At 39.3% G+C, this 23,018-nt stretch overlaps 1 protein-coding gene across 8 annotated transcripts in view; it reads left to right on the forward strand.

The window, feature by feature from the left end:
• Window positions 1-21,972, forward strand: part of nlgn1 (neuroligin 1) — a 327,369-nt gene extending 305,397 nt beyond the window's left edge. For 4 of the 8 annotated variants that reach the window (XM_042006515.1, XM_042006517.1, XM_042006516.1 and 1 more), the window contains 7 exons: window positions 8,244-8,456; window positions 10,730-10,996; window positions 11,090-11,451; window positions 13,884-14,044; window positions 15,318-15,474; window positions 16,595-16,672; window positions 19,014-21,972. In XM_042006515.1, the coding sequence (XP_041862449.1) occupies window positions 8,244-8,456; window positions 10,730-10,996; window positions 11,090-11,451; window positions 13,884-14,044; window positions 15,318-15,474; window positions 16,595-16,672; window positions 19,014-19,616 (1,841 nt within the window). In that variant the 3' untranslated portion in view covers window positions 19,617-21,972. The remainder of the gene's footprint in view (window positions 1-8,243; window positions 8,457-10,729; window positions 10,997-11,089; window positions 11,452-13,883; window positions 14,045-15,317; window positions 15,475-16,594; window positions 16,673-19,013) is intronic. The other 4 variants (XM_042006518.1, XM_042006521.1, XM_042006522.1 and 1 more) reach the window with 1 other exon arrangement.
• Window positions 21,973-23,018: the final 1,046 nt, after the last annotated feature.

Here is a 23,018-nt window from a genome sequence, read left to right on the forward strand (position 1 = left end):
TTGCTTGACTTAACCAGAAGAGACAGAATTAGATGGTCTTTCATATTTCTAAGAAATGCTCCTGTTACACCGATAACACGACATCCTGCTGCTTTATGTCAGTGTCACTGCAAACAAAGCTCAGCCTACCTTCCTTTTCTTACTTAATTGTTGAGCCTTCAGGTCGTCTGTCAGGTACTCTGATTGTTTTCTTTCGGTTCACTCTTTAGTTTCCTATTTGATGACATCCCAGTGTCCTTTTCCACGAATTCTGTGGCAGAACACTTGATAATGTAGCAGCCATCAAGGTCTAATCATTTTTTACATTTTCCTAATTACAGGCTATTATGTATTCACTCCACAAAGCTAGAATAGCTTGAGTAACAGTTTAATCACATCCACACCCACACAGAGAAATCCTCCCCTCTCCCTCATCGCCTTCCACCCAGCAGAAGGAGGTAATCCATACCAGCTTGTCCTGCAGGCAAATCTGTTAGGGCAGCAGCACAAATTAACACATGTTTTTGTTTGTGCAAAACAAGACGTATGAACAGCAGCTCGTTTCATTTTTGAGGTTGACACTATAATTTGATTTGTGCAAAGAGGGAGGAAAGCAGGGAGGAAATGGGAGAGTTTTATAGACGTGAAACAGAGATTGTAGATTAAAATTATTGGGAAGGGATGAATGGATGATGAAAGGTGGGGGCTATTAAATTTGTATTTTTTATTTTTCCTTTTCAGTTCAGTTCGTACTCCTAAAACAGTGTAAATCTGAGCTACTTATAATAACATTTATCTTTCTTGTTTTTCATTTCAAATAATTTCTAACCCTTTAATTTCCAATCTAGAAAAGGTAAATTCTAAGTTTTTTTTTTATTTACTGTAAAAAATAAGTTATAATAATAATTTAACTATAATTCTGTCTATGCCTCACAACCACCACGAGTTTCTTCTGTGATCATGCATAAATTAAGCTGAAAGCTGCACAATGCTAGTTTTTATTGCGCTACTACGACCTAAAGCTGCTACTACTTGGTAAGCGGTGATAACACCTATGATGTTAACACAGGTCTAAACGCTGGTCGCAACCCTTCATAAAACACAGGGGAACAGTCGAAACTAGGTGGCTTTTATTTATACTCAGGCGAGTCTAAGATGTAATGTAAGCAAAATAATTTAATGTCTCCAAGGTGAACGTAATTAAAACATTTACAATTTGCAGAAACGTTGACAAGTTAACACTTGTTAGATTCAGTCACGTTAAGATGAGATGATTCACATCCAGGCACACTGTGGCCATGTGACTTTAGGACCGAGGGTCTCTTGAGAGCGCACAAGATCTCAAACTATCTTGGGAAAAAAGCAGGACATGTGTCTGAAACATAAAATAACAGTCGTCATCTGTTTAATTTACAGTTAAATGACACTACAATAATTCTGACATATCACACACTAATATATGGAACAAATGATTATTATTATTAATAATAATAATAATAATAACAATAATAATAATAATAATATTTTGTAAGAGGGCTAAATAAAGACTTTAGATGGGTCAGGCATTTAGGGGTTAATGAGCAATAGAGCAACATTGCTGTTACAGGAACACCAACTCATTAGGAAGGTTTTCTGGTTTCTATGTAGCTCCACTATGATGTTGTAGCTTATTTTGTGTGCGACCAGCAGCTTCCAGCAGGAGGAGTTCATTATGAGGAAAGTCAAGTCTGTAAAACATAGACTGAGACGTGCTGTTAAGCTAGTGATGTTGAAATGAGGTTAAAAACAGATGGGTGGTAATTCTCTGCATATTTGAATTAATTCTGTGTTATGTATTATTAGCTACTGTATACAGTTGTTTTGTTGCACGTGGTCATTGACAAAGTATTTGATGTCCCGTTTCATTTTTTTTTTTTACTTTGGAAATTAGTTGTAGCCTCTGGTACCATCTATTTTCTTACATATAATGTTAAGGTGCAAATTTTTTTTTAGCTTCCTGTACCTGTGTTTTTAAAGAAAACGCGTTATGCCCCATTTCTCACAAGCTGACATATTTTCCTGAACTGTTTCAGAGATTACAGAGACATGCTTGGGTCAAAACACCCCCACAGCTACAGGGCAACAGCTCCCTGTTCAACCATGATTTTACTGCTCTTTCCACAACAGCTGGGTTGGTGAGCTATGCTCAGGGTACTCCATGGCTCAACAGCAGCATACACACACACATTAACATTTAGATAATTTCATTATGCAATATGTTGCTCAGTGCAACAACCAGCGCTTTCACTGGAAACATTAGAATATAATTATAAGCTAATGTGGACGCGCCAAATAAAGTGATTTCAGATTCTTAGTTAAGCTGAAAAGCGTTGATTCTCCTCTTCACAAACATCCCACTTAAAATGATTGCACTTAGACCAGCATCATTGTTTCAGCTGGGCCGTTTGTGTGACCTCTAAAGCAGAGATGCGTGTTAATGTGTCATAAAACTAATGCATGATTGATGAGGCTGAAGCCAAAAGTTGACGACATCGTTTGTACGATGCAGAGCTCAGCTGTGTTGTAGGATGCTGCTCTAACTGCATCTGTCTCACTGAAATATCCCATATTTTTATGAGGCCATTGTCACATGTAAAAGGATTTCACCGCTGCCTTTTTCTCCAGTTACTGAACAGTGACAGCCATTTTGCTGTTGACACATTTAAAACTGTACCCATGCAAACGCCTGAAAGCGAGAGCTCGCTCTGCTTGTCCCCTTGTGCTGTTGAAACACAGGCTGAATGAGTGAACATCCTGTAGCTCTATATTCATTTTTTTCAGTGAGAAACGATGTGTGCCTCATCAGCATTTTCCCCAGCCGGTTGCCCTCGGCGTGCCGTTGTCTGCGGTGTGGTGCTATGCATGGTGCAGATATGGATGGAGCTCTGCTGATGTTCTGTAAATATTTGGAGCTGCTTTTGCACCATTTGTTTTCAGTAGACATGCAGAGACTGGAGGAGTGGGGAGGAAGAGAGGGAGTCTCTGGTATGACCGTCCAGCGTTTCCGTCACATTACTCCCGTCCTGCAGCAACCCCAATGGCTTCCTATTAAACTCTATATAACTTAAAGAACCTCGCTTGTCACCTTAAAGGCCATCAACAGCCCCACTGAGCTACTTCACTCTAACTTACTCAGCTATAGTCCCCGGTCCTGCTCCTGCATCTAACCCCCACCCCCACCTGCTTGTTTGTCCACCATGAGGTCGAGAGCTTTAAGTTGCTTGGCCCCCGTCTTTGCAAGTCATCTTAAAACCTGGGACAGGAAGGACCTTGTTGTTGCAAATAATAGTTTTACTATATTTTGAATTTTTGTTTTTACTTCTTTGACTGATATGCTTTATGTGTCCTGAAAGGCGTCTATTACTAAAAGCACTAGAAGTGTTTCTAGTGCTTTGGTATAGGGCTGCACGATGCAGAAAACGCTTTTCCATTGGTTGAGGGAGGAGGCAATGGCAGTGCTGCATTTGGGGACGCTTGTAAAAATCCTGGAGGAAATTAAGAGCATTTGTTTGTGATGCCTGTGAAATAAAAAGCTTGGGAACCGCTGTGTGTTGAAATAAGATCAGGATTTTTTTAGCGATTTATCGTGCAGCCTTACGTTGGAGGGTTAGAAACTTCGGGTTTGGAGGACTTGTCCGGTCTCTTGTGATTGTCTGTAAAAGTAAAATAAGAAGCTGAACATTCCTGTGTTGGACCTAAGATTTAAAACGATGACTTTTGATGGCCAGGACAGCCCAACCATGAGGAATCAGCTCCAGCTGGTGTTGTGGTACATAGCTGGTGGTCCTAAACAAGGTTCAGTCATCATAACCATCATGTGACTGGTATTTATGTCTAAGGGGATTTGCATTGCAGGTACGGTTGAATCCAAACAAGCAAAGTTGTACATTTAAATTTTTATTTTTTAATCTTTTATTTATTTATTTTTATTTTAGGTTGTTTGTTTACTGTTGTTCTCTTTATGCCTATTATCCTCAGCATGTTTTCTCCACCTTAATGTCCATTTCCTCTTGGTCTGTAGATTCTTACATTTCTTTTTAATTTCACCGACCAGCACCAAACCATCAGCTGCCAGAGTCCATGCTCCAGTGATGGTGTTTATTTCTTCCTATATTTCCCTCTTATCCTCTTTCTCATTCTTTCTTTCTTGACATCGGGAGTCAAAGAGATGGATGGTGAAAAAGAGAAAGCAGGGAGAGGATTATAGTATTCTGACCATGACTGTGAAAAATAGATGTGTGCAGAGAAAAGGGAATAAAAAAATTCCCATCTTTCCATTCATCCAGCTCTCTCTGCTTTGACAGAGATAGAGGGGATAAAAGCTGGATTCCTACATCAGGGTTCACCTCCATATTGTCATCCTGGAGAGCTTAGCGGTCAAGCAGCTGGGTCTCAGTTCCTCTGATAATGGATGAAGTCTTTTAGCTAAACCTTAGACGCAGATGCATCCTGCATGTTTGGCCTTGGGGCAGAGGCAAGTTCACATGTAGAGCTGATCATCAGACTGGACATGAAACACTGAGGAAGAGAAGCAGGGAGCTCAAATAATGTAGATGAATCTTATTTACTGAATAATGTTTTTGTCTTTATATCTTTTTTTAAAAATTAAATGTCCTTTTTTCCTTTAAAATGATGAGAACATTGTTAGAAAAAGGATTTTATTCAGGTGCTGCTGGTGTTTTTAATTTTCTTGACTATCTGTGTTAAACACTGAAAATTCCCAATTATATCTCCCTCCCTTCTTTATTGAGCTCAGTATGATTCACAAAACCACATAAAAAACAAGTAAAGACTTAATACTCTGAGTTTACATCTTTTTTTTTCACATTCAAATGAATCATATTTTTATTTTCTGTTTCCTTCTTTCTGAGTCAGTCTCCATGCATGTGTGTTTACGTTCAGGCACAAAGGAGGAACAAATAACCAGCCCATCCCTGCACTGCAGCTAAATTGAATCAATTAAAATACTTTTTTTTTCTTTTCTGTTTTTCTATAGAAGGTTGCTCTTTCCTCCACTCAATTAGCTTGGACCAAGAGACAAATAAAATAAATAAATAAGCCTGTAGAGTGAGAAAAGACAAGAAAAGAACTCGATTAAGCAGTCGGCCTGCATATGCATCTGTCTGTGGGTGTTAGGAGGAGAAAATGGATGCAAATGATGTGTTGTTGGATTGCACTGGACCAAACTTATCAACCAAACTGTGGCTGATTGATTTATTGTACATATACAGCAGTTCATTTGTGTGAAACTCACCGTTTACTGCGTGCTATGATGCTTCATGTGAGCTGACATCATAATGGAGCACATTTACAAACTGTTCACCTCAGCATTCATGAGCATGCGTGTGCACTCTACATTACACAGCTCTATCATAACTTCAACACATATCAACTCTGCATTAGTCATCAAGAGATTGGACACATTTCAGAAGCTCTGCTTTACCCTAACCTCCATCTATGTATGAGCTGTTGTAAATATAAGGCATGCAGCAGGGTTGTTGCAGTCACATTTGCATGGGCTTGCGTGCAGTACACATCTTAATGGCAACATTCATTTCAATCCTTGTATAATATTTAAAATGCATATGATTCATGGTGAAATAGTAATGAAAGGAAATGGTTAAACATTAACATCCATAGTCTGAAAACTTCTCTGTGTGGATGCTGTTGTCTAAATCAGACTTCTGCTAATTAGCAAAGAATAGTAAAAGAATAGGGCTCCACTTTCCAGAACTCAGGATCATTTCACATTAACAATCCATCTCACCCCCTTCCTGACTCACTACACAAGACATGTAGTTATTCATCCTGTTAACGTTCAGTTCTGTTCATAAGGGATGCTTCCTTTTCCCTCTCAGTGTGCAGACATTTGCTTCTGAATTTCAGCTCAAAAACACATATATTCACATTTGTAGATCAATTATCCCCCATCCACTCACTGTCTAGACCTGCTTATTACAATGTAGGGACACAGCCCCCTGTGACCCTACATAGCTGGAGGCTGGCGTCTGGCACATATCAGGCAAGAGAGGTAAACCCTGGACAGGTGGCCAGTCCTCACAGAGCCAACACCCATATATGCTCACATTTACTCCGAAGAAAACTTGAGAAATGCAAGCAAACAGGCAGGGGGCTGAGATTTTAGACCAGCAACCGCATTTGTACTGTACAGCAATGAGATACAAGCAACATTTTAAAATTCAATCATGGTTTTCTAATTGGAAAAAAAAAAATCCAAAATTAATGTTAAAAAACATTTTTATTTAATAAAATGATGAATTTATTCATCTGAAAAGGCTGAAACAACACAAACTGACTAAAGAGATGAAAAGAAGAACCAGCCTTCTACCTGCTAATGCTTTACAGAAAAGTTTCATCAGCTCCTAATTAAATTTCCTGTTCATTAAACTCAATACAATGCTGTAGTCACCTCTGAGATTAAATTCCAGACCTGATCTTTCGTTTTTCTTTTCTTCTTTTTGTTTCTTTAGTTGCCATTAAGCTCTTTGGCATTATTTCACATGAAGAGCTGCATAGCTGTCAGGAACGCATTCCCTCCCTCCTCCAAGGCTTTAAGAGAAAAACGTTTATCAGAAACTATGCTGACAATTTTGTTACAATAAACAGCAACAACAACAAGACAAAAACCAGTGAAGTCATAGCAGTTTAAACTGTGTGGAGACATGAAAACCTTTCTTTCCTTTTCAAAGGGCCGAGTGGGTACTTCAGGCACCGGCAAAAATGTCCTCTCCAACTCTTTAACGGATGAGTGCTGCTGATATTATTACAACAGAAATATAACTCCCTCCCTGTAGTTTCAGCTGGCCTTCATTTGTTCATGCTTGGGAAATTATGGTATGAAATATTCATTTAACTTCAAAGACGCAACTGGATATGTATTTATTCACAGAGAAGTGATAACCAAGTTCCATTCCACAGCATGTACCTCCTCACAGGCATTACTTCCCTTCTTTCTTTTTCATACAGTAATTACTTGAGAATTTTCCTGGATGAGCAGTAAGGCCTCACAGAACCATGTCCAAGGATATCCAGCTGTTAGAAAACACACATCTCTGTGTAGAGGTTATGAAGCCTGACTGACTGCATGACACACTGCTCTCCTTAATGTCACCCCCACCACAAAATATCTGACTACCTGTGGCTGTAATGCATACATAATAGAGCATTTAGCATGGAAATGAGAGGAAGAAAAATGTTCTCTGAGTTGGACTTGAGATTGCTCTAAAAGAGTAGGATCTGGTTAAGGGTCCCTGTCTTGTCAGTATTCATACCTCAGTGGATTTTAAGCCACTTCACTGACTCAGGATTACTTCAGGGCTTTAATTAAACAGTTGAGGATAATGGTGTTCATGGTGGGAAGGTTTTTTTATTTATTCACTATTATCTCTCATTCTCATCTTTAATGATATTACATTTAGTGCTTTTATTTTTTCATATTAATTTTTCAAGTCCTCCAAAAAGATTGTAGATTTAAAGGCCTAGGTGTCAGATGTGTAATGGCATCTGGAAGCGAAGGAGTGAAAAGTAAAGACTCATACACCAGTGTGTGGTTCCAGCTTCTGAGACATTTTCAGTTGTTTATGTCTGTTGAATGTTCAGACTCCAGTTTTAGCTTCAGCTCACACCTCTGATAGGAATTAGGACAAATGGGCTTTTTATTTTGCTCACTTAGATTTCTGTCTTCAGATGGGTGTTATCTATAAGTATATTTGTCTAATATTAGAAGTGAAATGGGCTTTCAAGTAATGTAAAGATGTTGGTTTAAGAACATTTTAGAGTGGCTCCAGACCCTTTAAAATAGGCCTAATCACGCCCATGTGCAGAGTTACTAAACATTCTCTCCTTTTTGCTTTATTTAATCATGTAGCCGCACTGGGGGCAAAAATATAGGTAATGTTTGTTTGATGTCTCAAAAAATGTTTTTCCCAAACATTTTCATACAAGCAAATTTAATCAAGTTTACTCTGATCAAACAAATGACTGTTTTCATTAGACTTCATTTTATTATTGTCTGATCCTGCTTGGTAACAAGTTGGTTTTTAGAGCATCAAGCTTCCAGAGATTATTACATCTATGCCCTCTTCTATGTAATAAAAAAAAATCCCATGCCAATATTAAATATAAGCTTTATTAAGAATTTTTGCTGAAGCCAATATTAACAAGAAGAAGCTAAACGAAGATCTTCTCTCCATTCTCTCATGCAGGGTTCCTGAGTACCGGCGACCAGGCAGCCAAAGGGAATTACGGTTTGTTGGACCTAATCCAGGCTCTGCGTTGGACCAGTGAGAACATTGCAGCCTTTGGTGGCGACCCATTACGCATCACCGTCTTCGGCTCAGGTGCCGGAGCTTCCTGCGTCAATCTCCTCACGCTGTCTCACTACTCTGAGGGCAATCGCTGGAGCAACTCCACCAAAGGTAAAGACAACAAGTCGCTGAAGTCCAGAACAGCTCTTCAGATAAACGATCTGTGTCTAGTACTGTATATTTAAGTATGTAAAGTGCACACCGTTGCAGTGGGTGACCAAGTGAGCAGTTGGAGTGGAGAGAGGTGAAAATACTTAATGGTAAAGTCCTGCAGATTTGTATTGAATTGACAGGTATTGACTGGGTCCGTGTTAATGTTCTGATGTAGAGGCTTCTAATATTGCATCAACACAAGACTTCTACCTTCTTGACTATCAGATGTTAACATTAGAGTTTTTCTTTTAAATTAGACAAAAGTTTTGTACTTGACCATCTATTTACCCAGGAAACAACCAATATTACCTAACTGTGGGATTCAAGGCATGGGAATTTCTGGTATTAGAATTCTAGATGAAATTACAGACACAATTTTTTTTAAATAGACAATATATCTGTTAAGTTTATGTGGGTGTCTGGGTTCATCTAAAATACAGGGACCTTCACACTTGCAGAGGTGTATCCTGAAGGAGATGTTGACCTTAAAGAAAGAAGTTTTAAAGCTCATCTGTTCAGATTTTGGACTCTATTATCTCAGGTTAGACAGGTGATGCATGATAAGACGAGAGGCGGAAATGAGGAAAAGAGCAGGGTATGTCATGGTTTGCTTCCATATTGTCTAATGATAATGGCTCCTTTCTCATTGTCTTGGTTGCTTTCAGTTTGCCAAAGATAACGTGGAAAAACCCAGAAGGCTCATGGAAGAGTTTTGTGGACTAATGAGACCAAACTAGAAGTTTTTGGTATAAACTAATAATGTTGTCTGGAGAAAAGAAAACTGTATTCCAGTTTGAGAAAGTCATTCCACTTGTAAAATGTGGTGGTGGTCATATCATAATCTGGGCTTATTTAAAAGCATCTGGGCAAAGCTTGGCGTAGCTGGACGTCACTGAGGAAACTCTTATATTATTGACTTCTTAAAGGGATTAGAAGCCAGTTGGGCCTCATTCACCAACCATTCTTTCAAACAAATTTGTTCTTAAGTCCTACTTATTAAGATGTTTAGGGAGATTGGGGCATTCATAAAAATCTTTTTATCTTACTCTTAGGAACATCTGAGTGCCAACAAAGTCAGTGTTTTCGTCTACTGTTGTTCTGTTCATTCAAATGAAATAATTAAATTACAGTCTTGTTTTTAAATGAACTGTTGGCTCTTTACAAAACATTTTGTTATTCTGAAACAAAAAGCGAGACATTCTGGCATTATAACTTCCCTCAGGGCACAATTTTAATTATTTTTTTTATTCCTTTAACTAATTAGGATCAAGCTGCAGTGAACCAGGCTTTAATGCTGTTGTTGGTCTTCCTAACCATCAATGCAATAGACTAAACACATGAATGCTCTGGTCATCTGGTTAATATCACCACTGACCAACTATCACACTCACCTGGAGTCTTTGTTTCATCGGATGCACCCCTCGCTCCATTGGCACGCTACATCTTAAAATGATGCAACAGCAGGAGGTCAATCCCTTTACAAACAGCAGAAGGTTCAGTGTGTAAATAAAGATGAAACTTTAATCTGCAGTGCACCACTTTCCTCTTTAGTCAACATAGGGATCCTGATGCGTTCATGGGACCAAGCTGCAGGCTGCTGTCCAAGTTCAGGAGTAATTAATGACCCGTCTGTACATAAAGCTGCTTTTATATGATTTGAGTCTCACTGTGTAATTATTTATGATCAAGTTATTAATTAAAAAATGGGGACAAACTGGTTTCACTGCACATCTTCATTATATATATATATATACACATATATATATATATATATATATATATATATATATATATATATATATATATATATATATATATATAATTTCTTCTTTTGGCATAATGTTAGTTATTGGACATTTTTAAGCAGATTCATAGAAAACAATAGTGAATGAGTCCCGATGTTTGTTCTGTAAGAATAAACACTTTAAAGAATAAGTTCTAAAAGACAGGTTGTTTTTTTTCCCCACAAGGAATTTATTAAATAGCCTCCAAGCTTGGAGTTTATTTTTTGATGTGTTTTGTAAAGTGTTTTGTTAATGAAAATAGTGAAATTTAATCATTCAGTTCGTATGAGAAATGCCGGAACAAAAACTTCCTTCACTGTGTTTTATCAGACCATGAAAAATAATAACCTCTGTGATCACAGTAACCAGTTTGACCATAAGATTTCTGAATTATTCATAGAAACACAAGTAATTTATCTTTTTTGTCTGTGTTTGTCTGTCTTCTAGGTCTGTTTCAGAGGGCCATCGCCCAGAGCGGCACAGCTCTGTCCAGCTGGGCCGTCAGTTTCCAGCCAGCCAAATACGCCCGGATGCTGGCCCGTAAGGTGGGCTGTAACCTGGAGGACACGGTGGAGCTGGTGCTGTGCCTGCAGAGAAAACATTACAAGGAGCTAGTAGATCAAGATATCCAACCAGCCCGCTACCACATTGCCTTTGGTCCAGTTATTGATGGTGATGTCATACCTGATGACCCCCAGATACTGATGGAACAAGGTATCGGTTCAGTCTATGGAGGAGCGGCAGTTTCCAATCGGGCTTTTGCCTTGAATTATTTTTCTAACAACTATGTGCTCTGTGTTTTATCAGGTGAGTTCCTTAACTATGACATCATGCTGGGAGTGAACCAGGGAGAGGGACTTAAGTTTGTGGAGCTTATTGTGGACAATGACAACGGCGTCCAGGCCAATGACTTTGACTACGCTGTGTCAAGCTTTGTCGATGACCTTTACGGGTACCCTGAGGGAAAAGACATCCTCCGAGAGACCATCAAATTCATGTACACCGACTGGGCCGACAGGCACAACCCAGAAACCCGCAGAAAGACGTTGTTGGCACTTTTCACCGATCATCAGTGGGTGGCACCAGCTGTTGCCACAGCTGATCTGCACTCCAGTTTTGGGTCACCGACCTACTTCTATGCTTTCTACCATCACTGTCAGACAGAGCAGGTGAGTCTGTGAGAAAATATGTTACTGTATATCTGGATCATTTTTATGGGATAAAATAAAATTTAAGGTGCACCCCACTTTTCAAAGTGCTGATCTCAGCACTTTGATTTATTATTTTAAGGATTGCCTTTTTGGTAATTACCCACATACGTTGATGGTTATTTACAGTAAGTTATTGTGAACAATAATGAAGTTTGGGAAAATGTTTGCATGGGATGGAAAGCAGATAAAACATTAATATAAAAAATAAAGTTCTATCTGTACTGAACTAAATGAAACTAGAGCTGTGCTGCTTCCAATGATCTCTTTCATGATGATTATCTACTTGGACTAGACTTTGAAGAAAGGCAGCTCTACTAGTGATGCCACATTTATGGCTGCTCAAACCTCCATAAACATCTCAGGTTTTCCTCTTTTATCTTTTAAATATACAGAAACCTCTCCTGTTACTTGGGTTAGTGGGGATCATAAATAACAACCACATGTGAACCAGTTCCACCAACATCCCACATAGTACAAATGATTATGTTGAACTCTAAATATACAGACAGATATTTGGGGAGATAAATATCCACTTTGGCCTGAGTAATGTTAGCAGTGCAACCAAGAAAAATAGTCGCACTCGACAGATTTTTGGTTGCACTCTGGAGCCTTGAACAGTTCCACTGCATAAACCACGAAGACACTTTTTATATCTTGTTTAATATTACAGTCTAAAAGTTTAATTTTGGACTGGACTTGTTTCGGCTGTCACCCGCAACCCTCCTCAGAAATGTCTGCAGCTCAAAGCCGAAACATGTCAGGTATGTTAGAACATCTTACTATCATTGTCTGAACAAAAGAAAAAGAAAAACCTTATATCACTGAGATAAGACAAAATGAACAATCTTTGAGTTCTAGGTTATTACATTGTTGGGTTTATTACATTTAAAATGTTCAGCCACTAATGAAATAACCAGCCAGTAACGTAATAACATTATATTACTGGCTAAATGTTACTGGCACAAAACATGATTACATCATTAGCAAGTTATGATGTTATTGGCTTTATTACATTTAAAAGGGCTGAAATTAATAAATTATTGGCTATGATTACATAATCAGTTGTAAGAATCATTAATCATCAGACTGCATATTTTCTACTGACTCTCCTAGATGTTCTCAAAGAGAAAGTGGCACTAAAATTCTATTGATTCAGATTAGACTGTGATTAATTAACACAATACTGAGAAACTATTGGAATTTGAGACTAGTTCATTAACAGACACCATATGAGCTTTTTGCAGCAGGCTCAGTCATATTAATACCACTGCAGATGAGCCGTTTCCAGTTCAATCTTTAAACCTTCCAGCACCAGACAGGCACGCTTTGACGGCAGACACAGGTCCACAGACTGCAGCTTCTAGAAAATAAGCACATGACTAATTAGCAACACGATGGAGACGCCTCACTGGGTTAAATGGCTATGTCTTTATTTCTTAACCTACTTACAAACATGCTATTAACAGCAACTGCTTAGTAAAAAAGTAAATATATGGCTGAACAAACAATGTGAACTGACTGTACGAAGTCTGGAAGTAACCATTTCTCCTACGACGAACGGATGTAATCCACCAGTTTCATTCACTTTAAAACTTCTTCTGGCAGCAGACTTCTGGCCACTGACTCTGGGTTAAATTTCCAATTTTTGACACTACATAAAGCTGGTCAAACAGCCAAACCTCTGCTGTTGCCTAGTAACCAGCTTAACTTTTCCTTTTCATTGAACTCATAGGTTGTTTATACTGTACCTTGGTTGATGTTACCTGCAGTTACTTTATTCTATTTTCCAGTATTCTGTTCTTCTAATTAGTTCTTTTGCACATGATCCTTTATTTTTTTTTTAAATTAGCAAAGAAATGACAAAGAAATCAGTCACAGAGGACAATTTCAAAAGCTCTGGTTTCTGTAAACTAACAGTGTCTTTAATGAGATGCCGGATGGCTCCACAAACAGTCTTTAGAACAGGTTTGCAGCCAGAGACAGATCCCACCTGTGCTTGTTTTCTGGAATCTTACGATAAACAACCCTTTCTGCATATTTATTTATTCTTTCATTTTGCTAATTTATATATCTTACTAATGATGCAGTTTTTAAAGATTAGAAGCGATTAAAATCTCAACAGTCTGTTTCCATACTTCTACACAATTACACAACAGTTGGTAAGGCAGGACTCTTCCTTCATCTTTTAAATTGTTTTCTCATCCACTCTTTGTCTCTGAATAGTCAGACAATGTGACATAAAACAGTACTGAAACTTTTTATCTTTTTTTAAATGTATATTGTTTTCCAAATCATGGTGATATTAGCTGAACAGAAATAACACCCACTGATGTTCTGCATCTTTTACATAAATAAATTAATGCTGATGTGATGAATCTGCTGCTTGGTAGGTACCGCCGTGGGCAGATGCAGCACATGGAGATGAGATCCCATATGTGTTCGGACTGCCGATGATCGGACCTACAGAGCTGTTTCCCTGCAACTTCTCCAAGAACGATGTGATGCTCAGTGCCGTGGTCATGACTTACTGGACAAACTTCGCCAAGACGGGGTATGATGACATTAAAAACCGGACCAATATATTTTTATTTCTAAATGTTACCATGTTGGACACTACGATTAAAAAGAAAACAAAACCTAACATCGAAGACTTACTGTAACCTTTCTCCAGCTTGAAGTTAGTATATTTCTTATATTGGAAATGACATATTATTCAGTATTAAATGGATTAAGGTGTCATGGAAGAAAAGAGCAAACATGAGAACATCTTAGCCATTTCGATTTTTTTCATGGGTATTTTAAATAACTTTATGTACATTTGCTGTGCAGTCACTACATCACTTGATCAGTATCATTACCAATACAAGACCATAAACAAGTTGATAATTCCTCCACATGTACATTTCCTCATATTAACCCACATCTGATGACTACAAGAGTGGTGAATTCTGCCACTGGGTTTTATGGACTGTACAGTGTAATTGGTATTCTTTGCTGATACCCTCTACATATCTTCAATTACATTATTAATTAATAGTCGCAGGCTGCAGAGGGACATTCTTGATGGTGCGAAATTAAAACTCCTTTTTCTCCCTCTGCCTCGTGTTGCCTTCCAGCATACCGTCATGGCGGTAATTGTTTTTTCTGATGCATAATAGGGGAACATTGGCTTTTTCTGTGCCCTGCCCAGTAACCCTGAGGGGAACAAAAAGGCACTAATGATCTACATATATAACCCCAAATTGACGTCCAATGCTTGGTACCTGGGAGATTTATGCCACCCATTTGAATGGTTAAGCGTGTTCCTGATGAGGTTTGGCTGGCTCCATATGCCTCTCTCAGACAATGGGGCGCTCAGTAGGTCTGAATGGGTCTCTGTAGCTCACATGGCCGGCTCTGTTCTGTCCAGATTAAACAGTCCAGGGGCTTTTTAACATAGGATTTCATGCTGAATGTGCTCTGAAAGGCCATCTGTACATATGATATTGAAAGGCAGCTCTCATATCACTGATTCTTGGTATTCATGGTGATGGTAAGCCCTTTGATGTGAACTCTCTGGTTGTGTGTACATACTTCTTGGCCTCCAGCAAGTTTAACTTACTCCTATACAGAAGTTCATTTCCAAGTAGATAGTCATGCTGACAACCAGTTTTACTCTAAATGATTCACTCAGTTCAGTCCTAGGCAGCCATATGATGACCCAGAGAGAATTGAATTTTTTTTTTATCTGGTGATTCCAGTCTGCTGAATCTCCTTTTCATATCCTCATCTTGCCTCTCTGTGAACTCTTTAACACCAACACAGTTTTCCTCCTTTATTTACAGGGACCCAAACCAGCCTGTCCCCCAGGACACCAAGTTCATCCACACTAAGCCGAATCGCTTTGAAGAGGTAGCTTGGACGCGCTACAACCAGAAAGACCAGCTGTACCTGCACATCGGTCTGAAGCCCCGGGTCAAAGAGCACTACCGGGCCAACAAGGTCTCTTTAACTTCTGTTCAATTCTTTCAGTCCAGAATATGGACTTCTAAAAGTCCATTAAAAAAAAAAAAAAAAAAAAAAAACGACCATTTTCAAATGTCATCATTACTTCCATCTGTCATGGTGTTCACTTATAGGCTAATATTTCTTTTCAGTTTTTGTTAACCCTATGTGGGTTGTTACCTCCCTTTCAGGTCATTAGAGGACAAAAAAGTCCTCGCCCCACAACGGCTGTGAAAAAATGACAGATTAATCACAGAAAAACCTTTTGTTGTGCTCAAATCTTTCAGTCAGCTTCAGTCAAAATTAGAACTTCCAAAAACATTATAATTCTAGTTTTAACCCTTTAAAAGCCAGATTGATCTTATGTTGTGACTGGTTTCATGAGAAGAAAAGCATTGATAAAATAAGTTATTCTGCACATTAAGTTCAGTAAAAATGATGCTGATTGTAATAAGGAAAAAGAGGTGAACCCTTGTCAATGTGATGCTAAATTGTACGTTTAATGATGCCATTTGAATAATTACGAGTTTGGTCATTTTCTTTTGGACTCAAATTAATTCAGTAATTTGATGAAATAAAATAAATCAATCTGTAATGTTTTTGTAGCAGCTTTTTTGGACAAGACTTTTTTATACTCTAATGACCTGATTAAATTTATCTCTGGTGTCTTGTTGATCTTTAATAGAAAATGACACTGGAATTTTTTTAAAGTTTTTAAAGAAAAGGTTTTTCCTGAAAAAAAAAGAAAAAAAAAAAAGAAAAGAAATCATCCCACATGGGGTAACACACCCAATTACCCACTAGGGTTAATTCTATTCTCTGCACCCCTTTTTTCTTCTTTAATTAACAGTTTATATCATTTGAGGTCTTGACCTCATAATGTTGTCTGCATGGTATACTATAACTTTGATTATTCCATTGATATTAGTCTATATATAAGGGTTGCAGACATCCTTCCTTAGCATGATCCCCATGTTTTCTCTTTTTACTCGGTGAAACAAAATGTTGCAGATGAATTGTCAATTGCCATGAAACTCAGATTTTCCTGCTTTCCACTGACTCTGACTCTGGGATGAGATCGTTCATGCTGACTCTTCATTTCGTGTCCACTCCTTAGGTCAACCTGTGGTTGGAGTTGGTTCCTCATCTACACAGCCTCAATGAGGTCACCCAGCTCATCCCCACCACCACCAAGGTTGGTACCAAAACACTACACAGAGGAAATAATTGGAAAATTTACACGTAAAGTCCTAATTTAATATTGTCTTCATCACCTCCTTACATAAAGACATCTTAGACTTTGACAGTGGTGTTTTTATTTGCTCTGACACGATGGAAATGGGAACATAATAGTCAGGTCCACCCACATTTTTTAGCTAAGGTGCTGCAGTCAGGGCTACAAGACAGACAGAGTTGCACATATAACATGAGACATGGAGGCTCTAAAAGTGACAGCAACAACTCACAGATTTCACCACATGCAAGACAGTCAGCAGCACTCTCTCTTTGCCGTCCGGTTAACTAGCCTTATTACTTCCGACATGATTATCAGAAACTGTGGTCCAACACAGCCTGCAGAATTCAGTGTAATCATATCCCTTCACAATGTAGTTATGAATTTGTCCCTTGGGATGTAGTGGCCAGCTGCAGCCCTCAGAGCACTGAGGATAACCATGTTATTACTGGCAACTGGAAAGGATTTAATCAGCTGTTTTAGCAGGTGTTTTAACAGGCTGTGTTTGAAAAACTTGTTTATACAAGCTACTTTTGTTTTGTTCATGGCATTGCTAACTGGACTTTTAAAAGGAGTGTGTGAAAGTGTGTCAGGCTCTGGTGGTCATTAGAAGCTGTGTAAATGGTTCTCTGTGGGCAGGTTAAAGGGGAATTTATTAGACTTAAACATGTGTGGCATTCCTTTCTATAGAAGTCGCACTACTGGAAAACAGTCCTCCATCCAGAAACTTCACAGGAACAAGTACCTGTCTGCATGGAGCCGGCACTGTGCATGTGTCCATCAGCAGCAGAAACATATCTTATGACAGTCCTCTTTAGCTTGAAGTAGTTCAATATTTTGGAAACTAAGCTTATTTTCAGAGCTAATTAAAAAGATTGACACCAAACTCATTTGTATGAAGCCAGAACGAGAATTAATGTTGCAGCTGTTGGAGCTGAAGGAAATGCCTCCACACACTCTGGTCAGATAATGAAAAACATTACAAAGAAAAAAGCAAGCTATGAACTTAAAGGACAAACCAAAATGATTTATCCTCATTTTTCATGGTCTAGTTGTTGCCCTCTATCCTTAATGTACACAAGCAGGCAACATCTTCTAGTCATACAGGTATTCTCTCAAATAAGCAGAGGTTGTCATATCACACAATATGAAGTGACACGGCAGGCTTTAAAGCCCGTAGCAGATATGTTCTCTGTAAGGATCACAGGTGTCATTTTAGGAGAAATGACAACACTGTCATATCAGAATGATCCTAGAGCCAAGTGGCCGTTCACAAAAAAAGCTGCTTCAGAGCCTCACATGGAGCTGCAAACATGACATCTACAGGGCTGGAGAAAAACAGCAAAGTCATGGCTCTACACAACTGGCCAGTCATGGTTTGAACTCATAAATAATGGATTGCTGGCGCCAAAAGAAACATCATATGTAACAGAACCAAATGAACCCTTAATATTCTGCTAAAGTTTATTCAGATTCTAGCTGGTAAATCCACCATGATCCATAATAACAGCATTATTTATCACATTTTCACCATAAAGAAAAGTCACTATCTCTACTGTGTTGCTAAGAGACCTCTATTTAGACCTGGACATGATGATGAAGTCACTTCCTGTCATACTTTCCACCAATCAGAGAGCTTAGATTGACGGTGATGTCCAATCAGGAGCAGCCAAAGATCAACCAGTGAGCAGAAAGTTCTATGTGTGTGTGAAAAGAAGAAAAATAATGCTCCTCTATGGCTGGAATAAAGCCAAGAAGACGTTTCTGATGCACGGTGGCGCCACAAAGCAGCTGAGCTGGAGTTGGTTTAGTGAGGATAGCAGGTAAATAGTAGCAGGAATAACTGGAAATGAGGAAAAAGTGGAAACATGGAAATAGTTTCTGTTGTGTGTTTGTTTCAATAACAATATTTTTTCTCCTGAAAGCCAAGACTTGAGAGAACGATGAGATGAGAAAAGGTTTGGTCACTGTTGGTCTGTGTGTTATTTCTACAAAGTTCTGTTAGTAATAAATTCTGCTTTCTTCTTCTGGTCGGCCTTTATGCTGCTATATCTATTCATACATTCATTTTGATTGATTCACTTAGTTCTATTCTATTTTATTTTATTTTATTCTATTCTGGGATTCTTGAGCAACACAATCTCTAACAAGTTTTTTTAATTGATTGATTCCACCTAAGTATGTATTGCTCTTCTCTAAAAAACAGAAAGAAAGAAAAAAAAAGAATATTATGAACTTTCCATATGATTAAAATACTGAGAATTGTGAGGTTTTTTTTTTTGTCTTTTTTTTCTGTCTCCAGATTCCTCCACCAGAGGCTACCAACCGCACACCAAAAACCAAAGTTCTGGTGACCAAGCGCCCGAATCCAACTCCATTCCCCACCGAATCCCATGGTATTCACAATCAGCCTCACCTGGTGGACCAGCGCGACTACTCCACAGAACTATCAGTGACCATAGCTGTGGGAGCGTCCCTGCTATTCCTCAATATTCTGGCCTTTGCTGCTCTTTACTACAAAAAGGACAAGCGGCGGCATGATGTCCACAGGCGCTGCAGCCCCCAGAGGAGTGCTGCAAATGACCTGGCCCACACCCAGGAGGAGGAGATAATGTCCCTGCAGATGAAGCAGCACTCAGACCTGGATCGGGATTGCAGGGGGGTGAGCGACTCTCTCCACCCCCACGACATGGTGCTGAGGACTGCCTGCCCGCCGGACTACACTTTGGCCATGAGGCGCTCACCAGACGACATCCCACTCATGACACCGAACACCATAACCATGATCCCCAGCACCATGGGAGGACTCACCTCGCTCCACTCTTTCAACACCTTTCCCAGCAGCGGGCAGAACAACACCCTGCCTCACCCACACCCACACTCACATTCCACCACCAGAGTATAGCCCCACGGCTGCACCCACGCAGGCAGGACTCTGACGGCTGAGGCAAAAAGCTAACGGCACTGCTGCAGCAGAGACTTGAGGCCGACTTGCCGATGTACGTGAACGTGTCAGGAGCTAAGATGCCAGCCTGGAGTTGCCAAACACTCGCGGATTTACACTGGGATTGTACGGATTGTGCCACATGCTGTTAATAACTGAGGGAATATAATAAAGAGTTTCAGATGGTTTGGACCAGAAGATTTAAAAAAAAAAGATAAAAATTATGTTTTTGTACAAAAATAAAAGACAATTAAAAATACATATAAAGAGTTGGAGACAAAAACAACCTCTCACAAGCTAAAACAAAGAAGAGGATGTTTTTTAATGATATTTTTGTTCTGATATTGCAGCAAAACAAGTTAAAATACTTTTTTCTCTCTAGCGACAGTTATGGCCTTTGGGATCTTCTGACAAATGACTGCTTGACAGTATTATCTGGAAGCAGAGCGGAGCATCAGACACGCCTCGGAGGTGAGAAGAGGGGAACACTTTGTAAAGAAAGAAAATATATTCTTTTCCTTTGACACACTGCAGAACACTCTGTCTGTGGGGCACAAAGGAGATGCAAACCAAATGTAGGCATGTCTAAACATCATAAATGGAGGCTATGTAAGATAAGGCAAAAACAGCTTGAGAGCAAAGGAAGGACTGAAAATATCAAGAAACAGAAAGCCTGTATGCACAACAGAACCATTTTGTGGGGGAAAAAAAAAAAAACAAAAAAAACAACTTTTCATCCATTTATTTTTGAGGATGGAAAACAATTTTATTGTATAGAACCTATTTACATATCTAGATCGTACACTAAGCACCAAGGCTTTTTAAGCCCTCTTCTCTTGGGAGGGGTGTTCATTCTGCAACCCTGCCAGTGCGACAGAACCAGTGGAAAGGGAGGATCCACCGACTGGCTTTCTGGCAGTTCCAACTTCAACACAAAGAGCTGGGGGACAAAGGATAATTGGATATTTTAGCACGATGCGCATGACAATTTATCTGCTTGATGGCTGCTCTGCTGATTATGTCATTATAAAGAATAATTTCCGCCCTGTCCCTTGCATTGGAGAAATTTAGGACATATTTCGTGATTGGATTACAGGAAAAACCACACCCTTGCAGGACCATGGGAAGTCCAGGTTGTGGATGCTGTGTGCTGGAGTTGGGAAAAGAAAGTGCTGGGGTTGGGAATATGGTAAATCTTTCATGCATAATATAATATAGCTTGGTGGGGCTGGGCATATAAGGACTAGTTTTGTACTCTGTGTGTTGGTACTACTTTTTGATAGTGGTTAAATCACATTTCATGGTATCAATCAAACTCATTGTACCCTCAGTTGAGATCAATGTTCTTTGCTGTTCTACCTACTGGAGCACTATACTTTACTGAAGTAATTACCTGCACTGTTCATTCCATTGCCCCTTTCTTTTGCTTTTCCTTTTGATGCCTTTTTTTTTCTTTAACTGTGAGGTGTGCTGACTGAATGATGCAGTGGAGCTCCACTGGTAAGAAAAATGGAGGGTGAAAGAGTGAAACTTTGGGCCATGTAGACTTTGTGCTGCCGTATCCAACCTGGCTCTGTACTGCAGAGCTATTTAAACATGAATGTCTACACATGACTAATTCAAGTTAAAAGCCAAGCACAGACAGACCACACTGGGTGGAAATCTATAGAGCTGCAGAGCAGGGGGTTGAAGGAAGGTTTAGGATCAGGGTAGGTCCATTCCCATGGTGCACTTGTGTTTTTTTTTTTTTTTTTCATAGATTACATCTCTAGCAAAGCTGGATCAAATTAAGAGGTGCTTGGTGTGGAAAGCATGACCTTTTCAACATGAGGCTGTTCTGCTTCCTTCCTTTACACCGAGTGTGTGACAGTTTTCTGTTTCTGTGGATGGAAAATAACATGATTTCCTAAAGAAACATAGTTTCATGTGACACATATTTCTCATATTTTTAGAACTAGTACTTATTCTACTTCCAAGTCTGAAAATAATGATACAGAGAAAAGGTCTGGGCACCTTGCGTGGTGACAGAATCTTTCTGGCCTTGTTTTACGGCCTTGTTCTCCTTTCATAGCGCTTTCACACAGACACGGTTTTGGTTCTGGTTCTGGTTCCAGTTCCGTTCTGGAGACTACGAACATAAGTGCTTTCTGCCGAACTGGCCCATGTTCACACTAGTTTAACCAGAACCAATGTGGGTGGAGCTTGCTCTGCAGAAGTAAAACATAAACATCTTAAAGATTTGGTCCTGAAAGTGGATGGTTGAATCATCAGGCTCCATTATAACCTACAGTTTTCTAAGATGTTAGGATGATATTAATCAGCTTATCGATGCAGTGACTTTAAGGTTTTACTCTATTCCAGAGTTTGATCCATCTCAGTTAGCCTATCTGAACTTCATTTTCAACAGGCGGTCGGTATTGATGCTTCCGTCTTCCACTGTAGAAGACCCTGCGGGGGAGGGGAGGAGGTACTGAGGTGGCTTTGCAGCAGCTGGAGAGATAGGCATGTAAGACCATGTTCAGCTCCACTTTTGTCCAGGCCTTTTTTTACTGCTGCAGAATTACTTATTATTTGGTGTGGTGTTTGTGTTTGTTTGTACTACTAAAACATGGAGTGAAATTTAATTATGCGAACACGGACAGCATTGGTCCGGCTTCGCCTTTTTCTTTTCTTGTCTTTTTCAACATGAAAGTAATCCGGCGGTCAGGTGAAATCTGCCACTACCGACTGATGACGTCATGCTTCGCGGTTGAGACCCGGCGTTTTCGGGATTGAAACCAAACTTTTTTTCGGTGTGCATGTGCTGGGGGGTTCAAAATTAGGTCTAGGAACCAGCACTGTGTTAGTGCCCAACAGGTGTAAAAAGAGAGATGTTAAGGCTGTTTCGTGCACACATCTTGTCTGAAAGTTGAGTAAGGGTTAAGCACCAGACAATTTATCCTGTTATTCTTTTATGAATGAAATCTTTACACAAACCACAGACATGTTCTCCTGAAAGTATAACTTTTGACTAGAAATTTCTTTATACAATCTGCACTGTTGTCTCAAACCTAGCCTCGCTCAGCTTGGTCATGGACCTTCAATTATCCTCATTTTCATTCCACCGGACCTTTGAGGTGTTCTTTTGGAAACTTTTGATGCTGGATTTGTTGTGAGGATGCAAGAAATCTTTTCCTCTGATGATTCTTTCCCTGAAGGTTGGATATGTGCAGGTGTTGCTGAACAGTTTAACAAAGTACCACCGCTCCATCACTAAATCCTCCAGGACTTCTTTGAGCACAAATTAATTAAAGTTTATGACTTTGGCAAAAAGTAACTGAGAGCTGGGGTACCTAATGTTTTTTTCATAGTTCTCCTCCCTTT

This window comes from Melanotaenia boesemani, chromosome 14 (genome assembly GCF_017639745.1).
Source record: "Melanotaenia boesemani isolate fMelBoe1 chromosome 14, fMelBoe1.pri, whole genome shotgun sequence".
NCBI lineage: Eukaryota > Metazoa > Chordata > Actinopteri > Atheriniformes > Melanotaeniidae > Melanotaenia > Melanotaenia boesemani.